General features: G+C 36.5%; 1 protein-coding gene across 5 annotated transcripts in view; it reads left to right on the top strand.

Annotated features, from left to right (window-relative positions):
• Nucleotides 1-10,898, top strand: part of LOC124554873 (dnaJ homolog subfamily C member 5) — a 91,562-nt gene extending 80,664 nt beyond the window's left edge. For 4 of the 5 annotated variants that reach the window (XM_047128543.1, XM_047128545.1, XM_047128541.1 and 1 more), the window contains 3 exons: nt 953-1,094; nt 1,424-1,518; nt 4,451-10,898. In XM_047128543.1, the coding sequence (XP_046984499.1) occupies nt 953-1,094; nt 1,424-1,494 (213 nt within the window). In that variant the 3' untranslated portion in view covers nt 1,495-1,518; nt 4,451-10,898. The remainder of the gene's footprint in view (nt 1-952; nt 1,095-1,423; nt 1,519-4,450) is intronic. The other variant, XM_047128544.1, reaches the window with a different exon arrangement.
• The last annotated feature ends 9,330 nt before the right edge of the window (nt 10,899-20,228 follow it).

Raw genomic sequence — 20,228 nt, 5'->3', positions numbered from 1 at the left:
AACTATATTAAAAATAGTCTGCTTTTGCTCGAGGAGAAGACGTGACACCTACTGAACTAACACAGTAGATAATGAATAACTACTGTAGTTGAAATTCAGCTTGGACTGCAGTTTGAGAATTTCCTTGTAAAATATAAAATAATTTTAACATGTATCATTTCTTTTGCACTTATCCATATGTAACAAATGCATTTCATATCAGTTCACTGTAATTGAATACTATTGAACCGTAATAGTAAATCCTTAAACAATTATTATATTGCACAAAACTGTACTTTTTGCTGGTTTGGAGCCAGCTGCCTGTCCTAATGCTAACCTGCAGTTATGTCAGTAATAGTCTCGGCTATTTGATAGATCCTTCTTGCAGTAACACTTTGTACAGTATGTTGACAAAATGAGATCTTACCCAGTAATGTCTGATAAGTGTTAAATACTAATTACTTTGATTAAATCACACTATACCACCTAATATGCCCCCATCCTTCTCCAACCATCTCATCCCTCAAAATTGAATAGTGTAATTTCTATCTCTAGTTGGCTTCATAACAAGGATCATGTTGTGTTCTGCCTCTCAAATAATACAAATTTCAGCTGCCATGTCCCTATAAAATTTAATTGGAAAGAGAAGCTGTTTAAGAGCTTTATCAGATGAACGTAAGTAAGTATCCATCATAGCAGTGAAGCTCCATAACAGAAAACTTATAGTTGTAGTCAGCACTGTAGTCATATTTTGCGTAATTGAAGTACATAAAAAATTGAAAACCAGGAGATCCAAAATGTATTTATGATAATACATAGACCATATTGTGAGGTATTTAAACACTGATTAACTTTTTGTTGTTGTTGTTGTTCATGTTTGTTTATTTCAGATGTTAAGTTTCTGTAAAATATTGCTAACCAACTTTTTATCTAAAGAGTTCAAGGTGATACTCAAATTTCATTTGGTTTGTAGGAGGATTTAAGCGATGATGAAGCTGGACCAGCTGTAACTTCTCAGCCTACTGGTACAAGTGCTGTGTTTGTTGCATCTGCCCCTGATAATGCAACGGAGAATACATCACTGAACCCAGCAGAAAAAGTGACCTATACACCTGGTATGTGCATAGTTTTAACTGAAATTTTTTATCCGTCATTTTAGGGAAGGTACGAGACCTTCTGACATGGATCTGTGTCACTTAATGTAATTTCACATAACAGAAATTTATTTCTCAAAGCATACATGACAAAGTAAATGAGAGAACCTGGTAAATTCATTATATAAACCTGCACTTGCAACTCTTGAGGGTATGTTCACATCTGGGGATATGTTCTCTCTCTCTCTCTCTCTCTCTCTCTCTCTCTCTCTCTGTCTGGTGAATTACTTACTTTAATTTTTGTTGATTTATTTTGTGTAAACACAGTACAGTTGTGCATTATATTTTAGGGTTGTCAGAGAAGGGGTCTCCATCACACATAGCACAAACAGCACAGCCTCAACAGCAGTCAAAATGGTAATGGGGGAGTACCCTAGTTCTGCAGGTATGTGGCATCATAGTTGCAGAGTGATATTACTTTTTGCTCATGTATGTCCATTTTATGAAAGCCATTTAGGAGCAAATAAATTTTGCGTACATAGCTTTAACCATTTAAAAGAACTATCATCTGTTCCTGGCTGTAACGTCTTTACTGCAGTGGCACAGACATATGATAAAGCCACATACAATGCATTACAACATTGATAAAGAATTACAGTCAGAAGTTAACAATAGTTTATTTACATTAATATCTACACTTTGCAAGCAACTGCAGGGTGCACAGTGGAGGATACTTTGTACCAGTATTATGGATTTTGTGTCCCATTCTGTTTGCATATTGAGTGAGAGTATAATGCCTGTGTTGTTGCTGTCTTCAGTCCAAAGATTGTTTTGATCTAGCTCTCTAGGTATCTTGTGCAAGCCAACTTAAAGATGGCAGAAGGTGGATTCCCTCCCACACTTGTAGGAAGGTGGCGTACTTGATTGTTTGCCACAGTCACGTCACAGGGCAAAATATCTAAAACAGAATAACTAGGACAACATGTGGGAAATAAGAACAATCATTTACTAAAATAATGTGCATCAAAATGTACTCTGGTTTTGCTCGAGGAGAAGACACACTTATGTAAAAGTCTGAATGTTACCTAACCTAACACAGTAAATGATGACTAAATATTCTAGTTGAAGTTCAGTTAGGACTGCAGTTTGAGAGTTTATAAGTTCAGCCTCTCAACAGATAATCTTAGACACTTGGCATTAACTACCCAATGACTGGAACTGGGTAGTAACTGTAGAGAATTGTCCAATCACCATAGGCAACTGAAGGCAGCTGGGTGATAACTGGTTGTGCGTTGGTGTACGGTCACTTAAATCTTGTGCTCTACATATGAACATGCGAATCTGGACTATTTGGCAGATGGATCGAATAGCTCTGGGTTTCAGCGCACTCAGGTGGCAGACATAACTATTGGTGTAAGAATGGACTATTTGAATGTCTTGGACTGTAAGCATGAGGTAGTTCCTGACATGTGTGCTATCGAGGATGTGGCTGGCCATTCTGTGTGTGGTACTTTCTAAAGTCTAGTGCTGTGTACTGCATCTGACGGAGACACAACAGGTCCTGCAACTTGATCTTTCAGTCAAGTAATACCATCAGAATTTTTTTCTCCCCCAATTCAGTTTTGTCTCTCCTGATTAATAAACAGAACAACATATTAAACCTTTTTCTGTAGCACAACATTTCAAAAGCTTCTATTCTTTTCTTATCTGAGTTTTTTATCATGTATGTTTCATTTTGGTAAAAGACTACACACCAGACAAATGTCTTCACAAAATTCTTCCTAACACAAACTTATATTGAGTATTAACAAGTTTTCCTCATCAGAACCACTTTCCTTGCTAATGTCAGTTTTCATTTTATATCTTCACTACTACAGCCATTGTCAGTTATTTTGCTGCATAAATAAAAAGAACTTGTCTTCTGCTTTTAGGGCCAATTGTTTAAGCTTTACTGACTGACTTTAGTTCAGATATTGAATGCCGTTCACAGATTCACTATACTGTATAATATAATGCTAATCTTGGACCAACAGAAAAAAGTTAAGTTTTGATCTAAATCAGAATGAGAAACATTAGCTGACACTGACAGTACAGTCTTTAATGTGTCATTCTAAAGTAAAACTGTCATTCAGCCTATAATAATCAGAAGAGCTCAAAGGACTTCTACTCATAACGATTTCAAAACAATAATTGCTAATACTATGTTTATAAAAGTGAAATGTTCTCATGAATAAACTGTTCAGTTTGCAGTATGCTTATGACAGAAATAAGACTGAAATAGCAACAAGAGTAATCATCTTGTGGTGCTGCAATTCTTCTTGTTATGTCCATGCTTGCTGCAAAAATAGGACAAGGAATTCCATGTTATGCAAAAGACCTTTCTTTTTCTATTTTGTTTCACTCAGACATGTTTCAATACTTTTTGTGCAATCTTTAGTGGATTATTTTTTATTTTCTAACTGTAAAATTGTCATTACATATTAACATTTAGCAAAACTTTTGGTACATAATGTTTACAATTGTGAATGAATATTTTTTGTGAAATATTATACATCATTTGTTTATAGTTCACAGTTGAGATATGTATTAACGACGCGTGCTATGTGTGTTGTTTATAAGATTATGTCGAAGTTCTATTTATAGCTTAATTTGCAAAAACAGTGGATGTATGCATTAATTTGCACACCTTACATCATGCCATTGGACATTTATTTTGGTAACTATTCTGCTACACAATCTACAACTCCTTGCTTATACTGAAATACTAGGAAAATATTCCTGAACAGAGTTCGAAATTAAGATGGTGGAGTTGGGTTTCACACTATACAGGGTGATTCTTATTAACGCTTAAAAACGTGTAAAGCAACATAGATAATGCTGAGACAAATAATTTAATGTAAGACACATGGAGCTGCAAATGTCAGGAAATGGGTCAAAAGTGAGCTACAGATGTTGAACATGTGACTTCATCAGATGACATACCTTGCCACATGTGCTGCTATTGGGCTTGTCGATCCTAGCCTTGCCGGTAGGGGGCAGCGCTATGTATTGCTCCACTCGGTTAGTCTGTTTTCATTCTTGCATTATCCAATGTGATACAGTAGTGCTCATGGTAGTGGTAATATAAGACTACAATGAATCAGTTTACATTTATGAAAACAGAGTAGCCTTCTGGAGCGATATATACTCTCTTTACTAGATGCTAAAGGTGAAACAGCAGCGAAGTGAGATGCAAAATAATAAGAATATAAACTGAAGCTAAATGGCATCCCTTGGCTCATAAATATTGTTGCTAAAAACTGTTCCCACCTTAATTTAATTTGTAATTTAGTAGTTAACCTTTTGAGTTAGATTTAATAAATTTGTCTTAATTTCAGGTAGACGTGTACAAGAAACTGAGGAAAGTAAGTTGACGTACAGTGGCAGTGTCTGATAAACTTTGTACTTATAAGAACTACAGCCCTTCATTCCTGTTATATTATAATTACTATCATCATCGAGAGTTGAAGTGTTATTTCATTTAACTACATGCTTGTGATTGATTTATCTTTAGTGGCACCAGACATTAGTCACAATGAGAAGTAAGCATTTTTTAAATCTGGGAAATAGCTATTTTTACTTCCACCCTCAAAATAATGATGTACATTCAGTGACATGCTTGCTTGTTGCTATGCTCACTTAATTTTACTCTAGTCACATGCAGTGTGGAAATGTATAGGGGAATCTCACAAATTTAACACTACCCCTGTTAATCAAGTAAGTAACTTCTGTGGTTGTATCTGGGTGCATCTGTAATTAACTATTACATTGAGTGTGTAAGAGAGAATAGGATTGAACGTTGAGAGGGCCAAAATTGCCTGTTGTTTAGAATTGTTAGTTTGTATGTGTATGTAGCAGTTGTATTGTTATGCCTGGAAAGAAACATGAATGCAACAAGAACATCTGTTGGAAGTAAATGCATTTGATTTTAGGATTAGTTATATCCTATAAGAAAGTAAGTGGGGGAAAAAGTGTCACAGGTTTGAATGGTCTTCCAAGATTTCCAAATAAATTTACAGAAGACTTTGTTAAATTACCTACAGTTGAATTGTTGGTGACTCTCAGTCTGTTTGGAAGAATCAGTTTTACCGTTAGCTACTTAGTAGTAGTGTATAGACTGTAAGCTGCCAAATGAAATGCATATGTTCAAACTTGATTTCTGAAAATTCAGCAGAGACTGAAAATATTAACTCTGTAAAATTTACAATCAGAATTTGTTTGTTGCATACAACAAATTGAAACTGTCCTTCAAAATAATAATTATCGACAATTAGTGTTCTCAGTTTATTTTCTCTGAGACACAGTAAATTATTCACTTTCAGTCATTGTTCAAGGGCAGGATATGCTTCAGTCTTCTCTGGCTTTGCAGATAATTGTGATTGTATTTACATCAATTACCACTGTGAGTCATTTATCAGAAATGCTTGGATGTTACAAATTAACAACACTATGTTGTCAAGTACTACATGTTTATTTTGTGAGCAGATGTATATTACTGTGTATAAATTTTGGTATTGTAAAAACTGTAAATTTAACTTAACTAATAAATACACACTTTTTTAAATATGTGATACTATATAAAGCAGGTGTAAAAACCTTTTTATGATATTGGGAATAGCCTGGCTAGCGTGTTTTAAGTTGTGTAGCTTGGTTTACAAGCTCTAAGACTGCCACAATTGCATTCTAAATTTACTAAATGAAAGAGAGGGAGAGAACTGTGGTTTGTGAATGATAGTCATTCAGGAGGCTTGAATTCATTCAGAATGGCTTAAGTTGTGTGTCATTATATTTCCAGATTTGGACAACATTATTAATATATGAGAAATGTAATGGTTTTTTTTTTTATTCAGTGCAGCATATAAAATAAGAATTTGTTCTACTGATTGTATTTTATTTAATTTGTTTCCATGAGGTGTCAGAAAAGTGCTTAGTATCAAATATATTGGTATATTAATCTGATATATGCACCATAGGGGAGTGCTTAGAGAACAGACAGGAGGCAAATACTATGTGAAAGAAAGAAAATATTGTATTATAGACTACATACTAATGGACATTAACTGCAGTAGTAATAAAACTAATAATAATTGCCTAATTGCCTGCTAAGGATGCTGGAGGCAAAATATATTTCATCACATGGAAATTAGGTGAAATTGTGTATTCTGCAATGTGCCTAACTGCGGAAGCAGCAGTAAAATTCATAGGAACTAATAAAGGCAAAATTAACACTCTGTCAGAGGGCATCATACTGAATGACTCGGAGGACACAATAAAAACAGCCTCATTGGAATACTTGATTCATTTTTCAGTTAGAAAAATTTGCGTATGTATTCTGTTTTTATAGCTGCTTTGGCGTTATGCATATGTACTATAATTTGTGCGGTAACAGCATCTGATGAGACTGCTCTCAGAAGTAGCAAAATAGCCTTGGAAGTGGGTCCTTGAAGAGCACAAAATTAAAACTGCCGCTGGCATGAGTTAGTGTTATGTCTATTGATGGTCAGTGTTCTCCTCTTTGTCTCTCAGAAGTCTCATCATACTTACACTTTTGATCCAACTGTGTTTTTGTAAGTTGGTGGGGCACTAGTAGTTGGATTTTTAAACCACAGCTCCAGTCGTCCTGTTTTTAGATTTCTGTACAGGTTCACAATTTTTATTCTTTATTAAAATTTGTTGTAAAATTTGTCAAATTGGTTAGTGTGGACCTATTTGGCATTCAGTCTTTGAAAATGCGAAGCAAACCGAAGTGTCATTTATTACAGCTGCAGTCCTTAGTCTTCTCTTCCAGTACTTCATTAAAAGGAAACAGACAACATGTGCAGTAATTTTGTCAACACATTTATAGCTGAATTGTGAAGCTTTGTACAGTCTTGAATTTAATCTTGGTGTAACACTCAGAAGAGGGTACAATAACAGATACAAAATTCAGAATGGAGGATGAGAGAAGTCAGTTTATCCAATATTTATTTCTGATTGATAGTTAATTATGCAAACCATGGGGACTCCAGGTTGGAACATCAGAAATATAAGGAAAAGATAGATTGCTACTTACCATAAAGATGACGTGTTAAGTTGGAGAAAAAAAAAAAAAAAATAACAACGATACGTACATATTAGCCGTCAGCCAGAGCGATCATCAGAAAAGTAAAGTAAACACACAACATTCATTCACACAAGCATGCACAAGATTTCCATCTCTGGCACCTTGGACGGGAATGCAATACCAAAGGCTTTGGCCAAAAGCTAATGTGTAAGTGTCTTTTTCACTATCCCTGTCTGTAAGTTAACACGTCATCTTACTGTAAGTAGCAATCTGTCTTTTCCTTACAGTGTTGATAGCTCATTATATATGCACAGCATTCTGTTAAATACACAGCTGCTTCAGTAGAGCTGATATTCAAATAAATGGTGTGTGTGTGTGTGGGGGGGGGGTGTATTATTACTATTATTTTGTTATAGTCATTGACTTTTGGAATCTGTGCCCCCATACGCACTTAATGCAATGGTGTTGAAATGTTCTGTGTTAGCTATAATCGTAGTCTATTTAGATAAAAGTATCATATAGCAGTATTAATGCTAATGCAAAAGAGTAATAGTTGCTGCAGGGTTTTATTACAAGAAAGATTGTTTTCAGTTCAGTTGGTTTCTACTGTAATGGATGTGGTTTCTAAATTGCAAGTGTTTTGCTGGCATTAGATTTGCAGTATTATGATTTTAGACTTCTGTGTCTGCAGAACTGCCCTCTGTTGATGGAGCCCCTGTATGTGTGGAACTACCATCTGTTACTGATTACAACTCTTCCAATTGAGTATGAGCACATGTTGTCTAACACTAAAAGCTTTACCATTCACCCAAGTGTATTATCCAATAGCACATTGTACTCCATTGGGACATGATCCAGTTTTCGTCTAATGTAATGACAGACAAACTGCAAAGCTAACAACAACAACAACAACCACCACCAACAACAATAATAATAGTACTAATAAATAAATAATTTATTATTATTATTATTATTATTATTATTATTTGGTAAGTGGAGTACTTGCTATGTTGTGACAATGAAAAACTGGTAAGATTTGAATTCCTCTCAATTTTGTTATGAAAAGTACCGTTACTGTTGTGTTGTATTAACCTCCTACCCAACCTTAAGGGTGTTATGTACTAACAAGATAGGAGTAGCCCAACAACTAAATATTGAATGGCCTAATTATTTCTCTGCTGTTTTTAAAATTCCACTCTTTGCAACTGTGTAGATTGCCCATTATGCTCAGTGCTATATCCCATATACTATATTTTACACACAGGAATGTTGTAATATTTAAACATTTTGGGAAGCATATTGTGTAACCTTTTCCATGGGCACTGTTTCTTTTTGTTGTCAACAAACTGAATAACATTTAACATAAAGTTTGTTTGTGAATAAATTGTCTATTATTGTACCATGTCATCAACAAGACATTAAAATCCAATCTTGCTTCCTTTACTGTGCTTTAAGAACAGAACAACAGCAAACATCTCTTTGCACTAGACTGCATCTGCACCTTGCTGTATGACATGTATCTGTTCATGCAACAGCTGGTCCAAACTTTACTTAGATGAGTAATTTGTTATTTACATGATTGCTTTTATATTATTTACTCTTTGTATTGTGAACATGTGCATGTATTTACGTATGTATGTTAGTACATAAATCAGTTATAGACTTCATAGTTAAATTGACAATGGGGAGTTTTCATCTGACCAGCTTCGTACTAGGTACTAGAATACTAAAATGCATTTGTGTTAAATTACTTAATTCATAGGATTTCATTTGAAAGTTATAATTTGAGGACATGTACATATTTAGCAGAGAACCCTATTGTAGAATACACTATAAACTTGTTGTTATGGAGGGGAAACTTGATTTAAGGGCTACAGTTAGATGATGAATGTACTTGTATTTTGCTAAGATTCTGGTGGCATACTGTGGAGGTAATTACATACTGAACAGCACAGAGTTTGCAGTTGTATATGTATGTTTTTGGCTGTCTAGATATTTTAATGCTCATTTTTCTAAAGAATACTAGTGGGGAACCTTGTTTAAGTTTCCTCCATCAAAGCAATGATAATACATTAAATGTAAATTTACTATGGGAACAGGATGAATGGAGAAGGTAAAACAGGCTGAACCATGAAATATGAGAAGTGAAATAAAGTTCTGAAGTGCCTCACAAAACAACTAAATATAAAGACAAGGTCATATTGGTAGGTTCTGAGATGAGATATGAGCTCAATATAAGACCCAGTGATGGACTGTATTACAAATAAAATTAAATTCAAATAGTGTCCCCCCCCCCCCCCCCCCCACCCCCACCCATTTACTGGGTAACAGTGAATCTCCAGACTTGGGTTGATGCATTAGAGTTTACCTGTCCAATGAACTTCTATGCATCAAGCAAATTAAATTCATATTTACTGCAGTTTAATAGACTTTTAAAAGTGTTTACATATATTATAAATTGTAAGTGCACATGGGTGACAAAATAATATGAAAAGTGTTAATGTTCTTGTATTTGTTACATACTCTTAAAGATGAGATGAAATACATCAAACTTAAAAGTTTCCTCTACATGTATTAATTCTTAACAATGAAATACAAATTTGAATAAAATCTCACTTTCTACAGTGAAATGAAACGTTCAGGTTAGTATACATTTTGATTCAGTTTGGCTTTTTGATATTTACATTGCTGTATCACAGTGATAATGTAGGTATAACATCGAATGTATAAGAAGCCTCATTGATCAGAAAGAAAACGGGAATTTTTGTCACAATTCAGTGTTCAGATCTAAAATTTTCTGTAATTGTGATTAATGGTTGAGAAAATTGTAACTCAGAGATAGATACTCTTAGATGTATTGTACCAGATGTAAAAACCAGTCAGTTTAGTCACTTTTTGTACCTAGCACCATTTTTTGTGATTGTCAGTTCATTTTAAATTTGTCTATTAATACTTTTGATTTTGTCAATATAATAAAATTTCTTTCTCAATACTGAGCAGGACAAAAGTCCAGTTGTAGTTAGAAACAAATGTGAATCAGGAATACTGTTGTATGAATTACTTACTAAGTTAATGGTAATAACGCCACTATGTACTAGTTTCAGGTTTGTCCAACAAAATTGTTTTGTGATAAGTCTACAATGATTGTATTTTATTGTGCTGTAGCAGTTTGAAAAATTAGGAACATTGTTAATCGAAAAGTGTGTGTGTGTGTGTGTGTGTGTGTGTGTGTGTGTGTGTGTGAGTAGAGAGAGAGAGAGAGAGAGAGAGAGAGAGAGAGAGAGAGAGAATTCATTCATTACAGTAATGGAACTGGTGGTGCCTGCTCCTCGCCATGCCACACAAACATTTTGTGAACATACGTATGTAAATATATTACATTCCATGAATCGAAATTGTTAATAAGAGTAAAATCTGCTCTTTATAAATTGGAGTTCCTTCTTTTGTAGAAAAAGCGAAAACAATAAAGAAATTTGATAAGAGGCAGAAACTACAGTGCAGCACATTGGAAGATACTTATTAAATTATGGACAAAAATCTCTCCTATGTTGTACTGGCTTGGTAGCCTACCAGACTCGTCACTGTACTCTGTGAACCTTATAACAGTACAACATTTTCACATCACTTGAAATGGAAAATCCTACCCAAAGAAATTTGCCATGAGTTATTGTGAAGGCTTTGTCACACAGTGTATTCTAAGTCTCACTAAGTGATCAAGTTAATTAAAAATTGTTGTGAAAATACATAAGACTGAAATCAAATGCCTGTGTATACACTATGCTTCAATTTTTGTAGGATATTGTCATCATTGCATGATGTTCCACATAAAAAGCTCCAGTGTAATTCTCTTTTGGGCAAAGAATACCTTTTTTTTTCTTTTTGCGAGGAGGGAGGAAGCTGCTAAGATGTTCGTGGTTTTTAATAACTGTTTTACATAGATAACAGAATTTCTACTTAAGTTAAAGTATTTTAAATTTAAGTAGCTAACCATTATGTAAAAAAATAATGCACCAGCACTTATAAAAAGTGAAATAAATATACACTGCTGAACATTAAAATTCAACACGAGGAAAAGAGAGCAAATAACAAAATTTAACTCATTATGTGTAAACAGTGTAATAGAAAAAATAGTATGTGATTTTGGTGTATCCATTGTAAGAAATCTACTATAAAGAGCTGCCACTTCTGCCAACAGTGACTATAAACAAAAAGAATAAGAAGCAGTTAAACCAGTAGGGAAAAAATAAAGAAAAAAATTAAACAATGAATTCATCTCAAACCATTTCTATGCTGTTTCAACCCTGTGTCAGAATTCATCAGTGTTAGTGGCCAGCAAGTGGTAGGATGCTAGTCTCGTGGCAACTGATGACCAAATGTTTGCAGTGGATGAGATATGCCAGCTAGGGCAACAGTCTGAATACTTTCTGTATCGAGATAGGTTAGAACGGTACAGACAGCATATTATCTTGTTAAGATTTCGTGGTGGCCAGAAAGTTAGGGCACAGAAACCAGCCTTAATACATTTGAAATGTTACAACTGCTGTCCAAATTACCAGCTATGCAAACTAGAGGTGATTGTGTTGTTTACCCAATGGCAGCCCATGTCATCACTCTAGGAGCTTGGTCCGTGTGACAATGATGAATGCAATCGGGAAACACTCATTTTCGCTGAGCATTCACACGTGGCTATGTACATTGTGATACTGTATACAGAACTGAGACTCGTCTAAAAAGGCAATGTGTTGTCGCCCTGTCTGGTGGTGTTATTGGGCACACCGCTCTAGGGACATCTCTGTTGCTGTGTTAGCAATGGTTAGGTGCTGACACTCCATATTGCTTCAGACATCATTGCACTGTCCACTGGATACTTGTATTTCTGCAAACAAGCCCATTTCCTGACCTGTGGTATTTGGTACGTCTTTATAATCCTGCACAGCTGAGAAAACAGTATTTCAGTTCCTTGGACCTTACTCACGTGGGGCCATTGAGACCCAGCATGACGTTGATTATGGGCCTCTTCAACCCCAGTCCACATTCTGCGACAACCGTGAGGTCCTGAACAATACGAGCAGCAATATCCTGGAATTATAAACTGCAGTCTCAGTGGGCCATTATCCTTCCACTGTCAAATACTGATGTGCTCATTTGTTTCTTCTTCTTCTTCCACACTACCAACCAACACTCAAATGTAATTTCTTAAAGAGAAACTTGCTGCTGCTGCTCTCTCTCTCTGTATATAGAATGTTGATGGAATTACATATGTACTTCGTGTGGTTGCACTGTGATGCTAATCATGTGTATATCGAAATGTGTGTTACACATCATGCCGATCTGATGTTTGTTGCATGCTGCTTTCATGGTGCTGCAATTTTAGTGACCAACTGTATAATTACACCATTTGGTGTCACTTCATAATCGGCTTATTTAACAAGTGTTTATTAATTTCTGTAAAGGGGGAATGTATTTATTTGTGAAATTCTCCCTTGATTTTACAAGATACAAGTTTCAGATACATCTGTTTTGCTCCTTTTGACAAAATTTGAGGCATTGTTACATTAATTTTTTGCACTGTATATTGGCTATAGTGAGAAAAGTTATACTTTGACACCTATGGGTCTTTTGTAGAGTTGAAGTAAATTTTCTTTCTGACATGATTTTTCCTTAGGTGTTAAGCTATCTTTCAGTTCATTTCCACCATCATCCATTTCACTCTGTTGTGTAGACATCTCATTTCCCAAATAAAATTTTTGTAGTGCCCCATTTTTTACTCCTGTGACTACTTACTGATGTGCCAAATAAAGTTATCACAGGTATGTCAGTATGTCCTATTGAGCTTTATTTCCTCACACTGTGGGTTTTGCATAGATTTTGTTCTTAATTTATTCTCTAATTTTTAACACTAACATGTACCTCGTGTTTCTTCCTTTCAACATTTCTCCTTTTGATTCATCTGCATACCATGGTGTACTTCAAACATTTAATTTCTTCTTCCTTTGTTTGAGTTCAGGGCTTGGGAATATTTCATTTTATCATCATCTTTATTTTTCACACTAGGGTTAACATTGTTGGATACAATAAAGTCTACTCCAGGTAACTTCGAACTTTCTCAAGAGCAGACCTGGTAAGTTAAGTGATTCATGAATCATCGTGAGTTGTTTCATTGTAACTTTTGTTATAGTTCTTCAATTTCAAGGCCCGATCTTGTGCAGCAGCTGTTAGAGATTCTGACTCTGCTCTCATTCTTCCTCTTTTAAGCCACAGATGTGGGTGAGCTCTGTCAATATTTCAGTTCTCCGGTAGTTTGTGTACTGATCATGCAGAGTTTTCTATCTCCAGTCTTGCTTTAATGACCTTAGTTGGGGGCAATAATTTCTAGTTTCCATTTGCTGTTTCTTTCATGCATTAGTGTATCATTCATGCTCTGGATCACATACCTACCAAATCCAACTATGGCATTATGATAGGTTGCCTTTATAGGTCTCGGACTTCACCTTCCTTCCTGACATGTCGTATATAGTCTGCAGTGTCAGCTGTTGAGTGAACTACATACATTGCAAGCAACTTTTGTGTCTTATGATAAGCAGATGTCTTGTTGGGTCCAGTCTACCAGACGAAAGCTATATTACAGAAACTGCCAGTGACCCTGTAGCCATAAATTTGTTCTTGGAGTTGAGTCCAGTTCTTGTCACCTGTTGTACCCTCCTATAGAATTCTTGAACTCTCTTTTTCACAATTTCTTTTGCAGTTTCATTATTTTCCTATTGACAGAAGTGCCTGTAAGTCTCCCCAGGTTCTAGATATCTAATACTAGTATATCTATGTAAGGGAATGTGCTCTGCTTTCGTAAGGTTCCCTTGTAACAGCCCAATATTCCACACATCTGTTAGTTTGAAGTTACGTGCAAATATAATCCCCAAAATGTTTTAACAATAGCATTTCATTGAAGATCATGCCATTTCTCACAAATATTTGAAGTCATTCATGTAAAAAAGATGACTGACTAATTTCTAGTTATCTTGAAGCATACAGCTGGAAAGTGTGTGCATTTGCTTGTCTAGATAGAGTAATTGGGCAAATGTAAAATAAGAGTGGAGGCAAATAATCACCCTGAAATTTCTTTTTATCTGTATAATTTGCGACTGCAAACATTGCTGTCCATTATTTCTGTATAGACTGATGTTCCATCATTCTATGCTATATTACACAACTTTAACAATTCTGCATGCACTTTATAGAGTTACACTTCAGTACACGGTCATGTGCTACACTACTTCGTGTAATGCATCCATGCGATGCACAGATTTTGCCTGTGTTGTTTGGCATTCTGTAGTATGATTGTATTGATGAGTAATATCTCTTTACATCTATATGATTCCTTATTCTGCTGTCATCACTTTTGTGAATCTGGTACATCAAACCATACAACCACACGGAAACTCCTCTTTCTTGTTCAAAGCGCATGTTACTGCTGCAGTTAATTGTGAATATATAGGGGTCAGGTTGTTAACCCAAAAACCCAGTCAAAGGGCTGTTTCTAACTGCATTTTGTTTATCGTTTAGCCATTAAGCCTCTCTGTTTAAGCTTTTGGAAATCTCACAAATACGTACCAAGAACGATTCCACCTCTCAGCACTAGATAATTGAGCTAACCCTGAATTCTCCTCATTCAAGACACAGTAGAATTTTTTTTAATTTGAAAAATGTATTCTAATTACCGAAATTTTGACACTTCTTGTATATTCTAACTCATTGTGGTAGGCTATAATTTTTCATTAAGTTGTTAAATGATAGTGTCTCATATTAGTTTTAATATTGTACTTTTGTTCAGTCTCCTGAATTTTTAAATGAATGTTCATCTCTTCTGTGAAGAGGGATAAGCCTTTATGGACAAAGTGATACATAGGTTGATCCTCTTCACCCTAGGTGATATTCTACCCCTTTTTCTTTGGGGACTAGTTGGTTCAATTTTCCCCTCTGCTCAGTTAATACAGGTCCCACATCCTATATTCAATTACTAATCTTGGTAACATTTAACATTTAATGCATCTAGAGCACAATGCACACTGTCTATTATTTGTTCTACCGTTTAATGTTTCATGTGTGTTTTCTTGTCTCGGTCCACTGAGGTCAATCTAACCTTTTCTCTCGCTTCTAATAAAGTTGTTCGCACCATGTTTTGGTCTGTAGTGTGTTGTCATTTCTTTATCAGCAGAGGGAGATTCCATTGTTAGGGTATTGCTTTGCAAATCCTGATTTTGAACACCCTTACTGTTACAGTTTAATGTGGAGTCCAGTCCTCATGAGTCACTGACTGAGCATTGAATCCTGGACATCTGGATTTCAGTGAATCACACCAGATTAAGATACAAGACTAATATGCTGAACGTGAGGAGGTTCATACCCCTTTCTGCCCATCCTGGTTGTTTTGTGTATTCCCATAATACTGTCTGGTAAATAGCAGATATGCGATCTGAAGTTCTCCTGGTGTATTTCCAATTTGAACAGTTCTCAGGTATCCGACCGGGTAGCGTCGTAGTTTCTCCACAATATTTCAGCAGATGTACACGCTGCCATCTTCAGGTGGTTCCAGACGAATGCTGTGCTGTTCCTCTCGGTGCCCTATATATATATATATATATATATATATATATATATATATATATACACACACACACACACACACACTAGCCGTTTCCCCTCCACCGTTCCTCTCCTGGTGTCTTTGGTGCGGCCAGCGCGGTGGCTACTGGAGGTGGCGCCTGGGTCTGAAATGGGGTCCACAGTCTCCCTGCTGCCTCCGTCGGGGGTGGTCCTCAATCTCTGGACCGCATCCTCTACTCTGTCAGTCTTCCTACTTCTGGGACTGTGTTACTAAAGAGGCCATCCGACTACAAGGCGATCTAATCCATAAAGACAGTGGCCTGCAACTTAGTCAGGCTTGGAACCCTGCACTCAGCCTGGAGAGAAAGATGCGGTCCCAGAGATCGAGGACTGCCCCTGACGGTGGTAGCAGGGAGACTGCAGACCCCAGTTCAGACACAGGCGCTGCTTCCCCACCACCTCCAGTAGCTGCCGCGCCGGCCACACCGAAGACACCAGGAGAGGAACGGTGGAGGGGATAACGACTAGTATATATAGGGCGCAGAGAGGAACAGAACACCATTCGTTAGGAACCACCTGAAGATGGCAGTGTGTACGTCTGCCGAAATACTGTGGAGAAATTACGATGCTACCTGGTCGGATACCCGAGAACTGTTCAAATATCAAATAGTTTGAGTAAGAATACACTGTCCATCCAAAAAGTTCCGAGACTGATTTTGTTCATTGCACATAAGCAGTGACATCACAGTAACAAGAGTGGTATTTTGTACTAACAACTGTAAAAAAAAAACTGGTGTGTGTTTGACCAGTCAGTTATGAGCAGGCATTGTTAAGTACTGGACGTGCGACTAGTTTTTTCACAAATTGCAGTGGAGCAACAACGAACTGAACATATCTAAATCACATATTCACGACATTCAGCAGAGAAAGTGTGTGCAAAGTTTGCCTGCATGCTTTGACTCCCAAAGAAAAACGACAATGCTAGACACACCTGATGCAAATTTATTTAAATGCAAAATGTGGACAATTCTTTTCTGTGCCAAAATCATCACGTGGCAAAAGTTGATTATCAGTATGACTAACACAAAATGGCGAAGTGCAGAAATTCACATGAAAGGTCAACAATTTGATAACAGACATTCAAGCCAATGTGATAAGAGCTGAAAAACATCCCAAAGAACTTCCCGACATGAAACTTCCTGGCAGATTAAAACTGTGTGCCGGACTGAGACTCGAACTCGGGACCTTTGCCTTTCGCGGGCAGCTCTACCAACTGAGCTACCCAAGCATGACTCATGCCCCGTTCAGTACCTTGCCTCCTACCTTCCAAACTTTACAGAAGCTCTCCTGCAAACCTTGCAGAACTAGCAGTCCTGAGAGAAAGGAAACTTCCTGACAGTTTCACATGACTCTGTGAACATTCTGTGCATTGTACTCGTGTAGGTGTGGACTCTTAGAACACAAAAAGCATTAAAGCCACCATCTTAATATTTTTTTTTTTTTTTTTTAATTAATTCCGTCTGGAAACTGTATGGACTGATCGGGTATGTGCAGTGCTTGCTTTGAATTTACCAAATCTGTTCATTTTCATAGACTGGAATACTCTATTGAGCAGCCAACCCATTCCACTTAAGTTACAATAATCCTATCTCATTCTCAGCCATAAGAGCCACAACCACTGTGAATCAAAATTTTATCAGTTCCTTAATCACATTTCCAATGTAAGTTAAATACCAGGCAAAATCAACTGCAGCCCTGTTAAAAACTTTTCTGATTGTCTGCTGCTTCTTCTTGCCTTTCCACTTGTCTTTTAAAGCTTTTGTGTATTACTTGTACGTGCATCGGTATCGATGTCCCCCTTTGGTTTTCAATTGCATCGTGCCACTTTTGATTGTCAGATGCTTTCTGTGTGTCTGTAAACGACATGAAATTACTATCACTTTTCTTAATTCTTTTACAAATTAACAAGCATACATCTGAATTACTTCTTGGTTACATCCATTCTGAAGATGAACTAACCACTATAGGGATATTTGTGTTGTGTGTTGTTCTAGACGTATGTCAGACTAATGGTGAAATAAATTTCCTATCTATCTGCTTGTACATTACTGAGCACTTGTAAAGGGGAAATACCTTAGCGCAGATTCAGTGGGGTATCTCAATTTACCTAATTCAGAAGTCCTTGTGTAGTTTTAACACCAGTGGTATCTCAGCGAAACCTGGTACCATGATCTCATTAGAACTGCACATCATAGGTGTTGCTTCAGTAACCCTCGTGCTATTGTATGATGCATTTATTGGCATAAATGAACACAAAAGGAAACATTATTTGTGAAGCTGTTATGGTGTCACTATAGTGTAAGTAGGCACTCTGCTGTTGAAATAGCATTTACCTTCTATTGAAACTTTCCACTAACTCTTAACATTTTCTCCAGTCTGAGGAGCAGCGATTTAGTTGTTTAGGGACAATCCACACTGGCTTTCAGCTGGCAGAGCTGTTCAGTTCAATGCATTCACTCTAACATCACCATGCTAATTAGTTATGGCTTTCATTTTATGAAAGAGGGCACTCACATGCCATAGAGTCTGGAAAGTGTAACCATAACATGCTAGGGAATAGTCCAATATTATGTGATACACTTACATGTTTTCGGTTTGAAGAAGGAAAACTGGTAGACAATGACCAAACTATGAACTATGTAGCTTAATGCCTTCTCCTGCAAGAAATCCATTTTTGGTGCTGCAGCATGCCAAATGCAGTCCATAATCTCTCAGAGAATGTCTTGAATTATGATACAGTTTTCCCTACTCACTGAAATTCTGGTGGTGCTTTTGCTGAAAATGAGCACAAAATTGGTGTTTTATAATACAATGGTTTTCCATTTCACCTTTCATGTGTTATCTAAAGCTTGTTTGAAGTCTCATTACTGGAAAGGTCAAATATCTGCTTCTTGTAGTATCCATGCTGACAGCTGTTGGGAGTACTCAGTTCCATTTGTGAGGTCACTCCTATGCAGTTTTATTGTTTATATTTATTTATTTATTGTTCCGTGGGACCAAATTAAGGAGAAGTCTCCATGGTCATGGAACAAGTTGATACATTAAATTATAACACAATATTAGAAACAGATAAAATGAAATATAAAAAAACATATTCAGGTGACAAGTCGTAAGTTTAAATGAAAATCAACAATGTAACACTGGAATTTGCTTAATTTTTTAGCTCTTCCAGGAGCTCCTCGACAGAATAGGAGGAGTGAGCCATGAGGAAACTCTTCAGTTTAGACATAAGTGTTTGGGCTACTGCTGAGATTTTTGAGGTCTTGTGGTAGCTTATTGAAAATGGATGCAGCAGAATACTGCACTCCTTTCTGCACAAGAGTCAAGGAAGTGCATTCTACATGCAGATTTGATTTCTGCCTAGTATTAACTGAGTGAAAGCTGCTAACTTTTGGGAATAGGCTAATAATGCTAACAAGAAACGACATTAAAGAAAATATATACTGCGAGGGCAATGTCAGAATTCCCAGATTTTTGAATAGGAGTCAACAAGAGGTTCTCGAACTTACACCACACACACAGCTCGAACAGCCCGTTTTTGAGCCAAAAATACCCTTTTTGAATCAGAAGAATTACCCCAAAAAATAATACCATACGACATAAGCGTATGAAAATATGCGAAGTAGACTACTTTTCGTGTTGAAGTGTCACTTATTTCAGATAGTGTTCTAATGGTAAATAAAGCAGCATTTAGCCTCTGAACGAGATCCTGGACATGGGCTTTCCACAACAGCTTACTATCTATCCGAACGCCTAGGAACTTTAACTGTTCCGTCTCACTTATAAATATGCCCATTCTGTCTGATCAAAATATCGGTTCTTGTTGAATTGTGAGTTAGAAACTGTAAAAACTGAGTCTTACTGTGATTTAGCATCAAATTATTTTCCACAAGCCACAAACTTATTTCATGAACTACATTATTTGATACTGTTTCAATATTACACACAAGATCCTTCACTACCAAGCTGGTGTCATCAGCAAACAGAAATATTTTTGAATCACCTGTAATACAAGAAGGCATATCATTTATATAAATAAGAAACAGCAGTGGCCCCAGCACCGACCCTTGGGGAACACCCCACTTAACAGTGCCCCATTGGGACTGAACATCACTACCACTCTCAATATTGCAGAGAATTACCCTCTGCTTTCTGTTCTTAAAGTAAGAGGCGAACCAATTGTAAGCTACTCCCCCCTACTCCATAATGGTCCAACTTCTGCAGTAATATTTTGTGGTCAACACAGTCAAAAGCCTTCGTTAAGTCGAAGAAAACACCTAGCGTTCGCAACCTTTTATTTAATCCGTCCAAAACCTCACAGAGAAAAGAGAATATAGCATTTTCAGTTGTTAAACCATTTCTAAAACCAAACTGAACATTTGACAGCAAATTATGTGAATTTAAATGCTCCA

Source organism: Schistocerca americana, chromosome X, assembly GCF_021461395.2.
Source record: "Schistocerca americana isolate TAMUIC-IGC-003095 chromosome X, iqSchAmer2.1, whole genome shotgun sequence".
In the NCBI taxonomy this organism is placed as follows: Eukaryota; Metazoa; Arthropoda; class Insecta; order Orthoptera; family Acrididae; genus Schistocerca; species Schistocerca americana.
The sequence above is the reverse complement of the archived record's forward strand: the minus strand, read 5'-3'. Positions and strand labels throughout refer to the sequence as shown.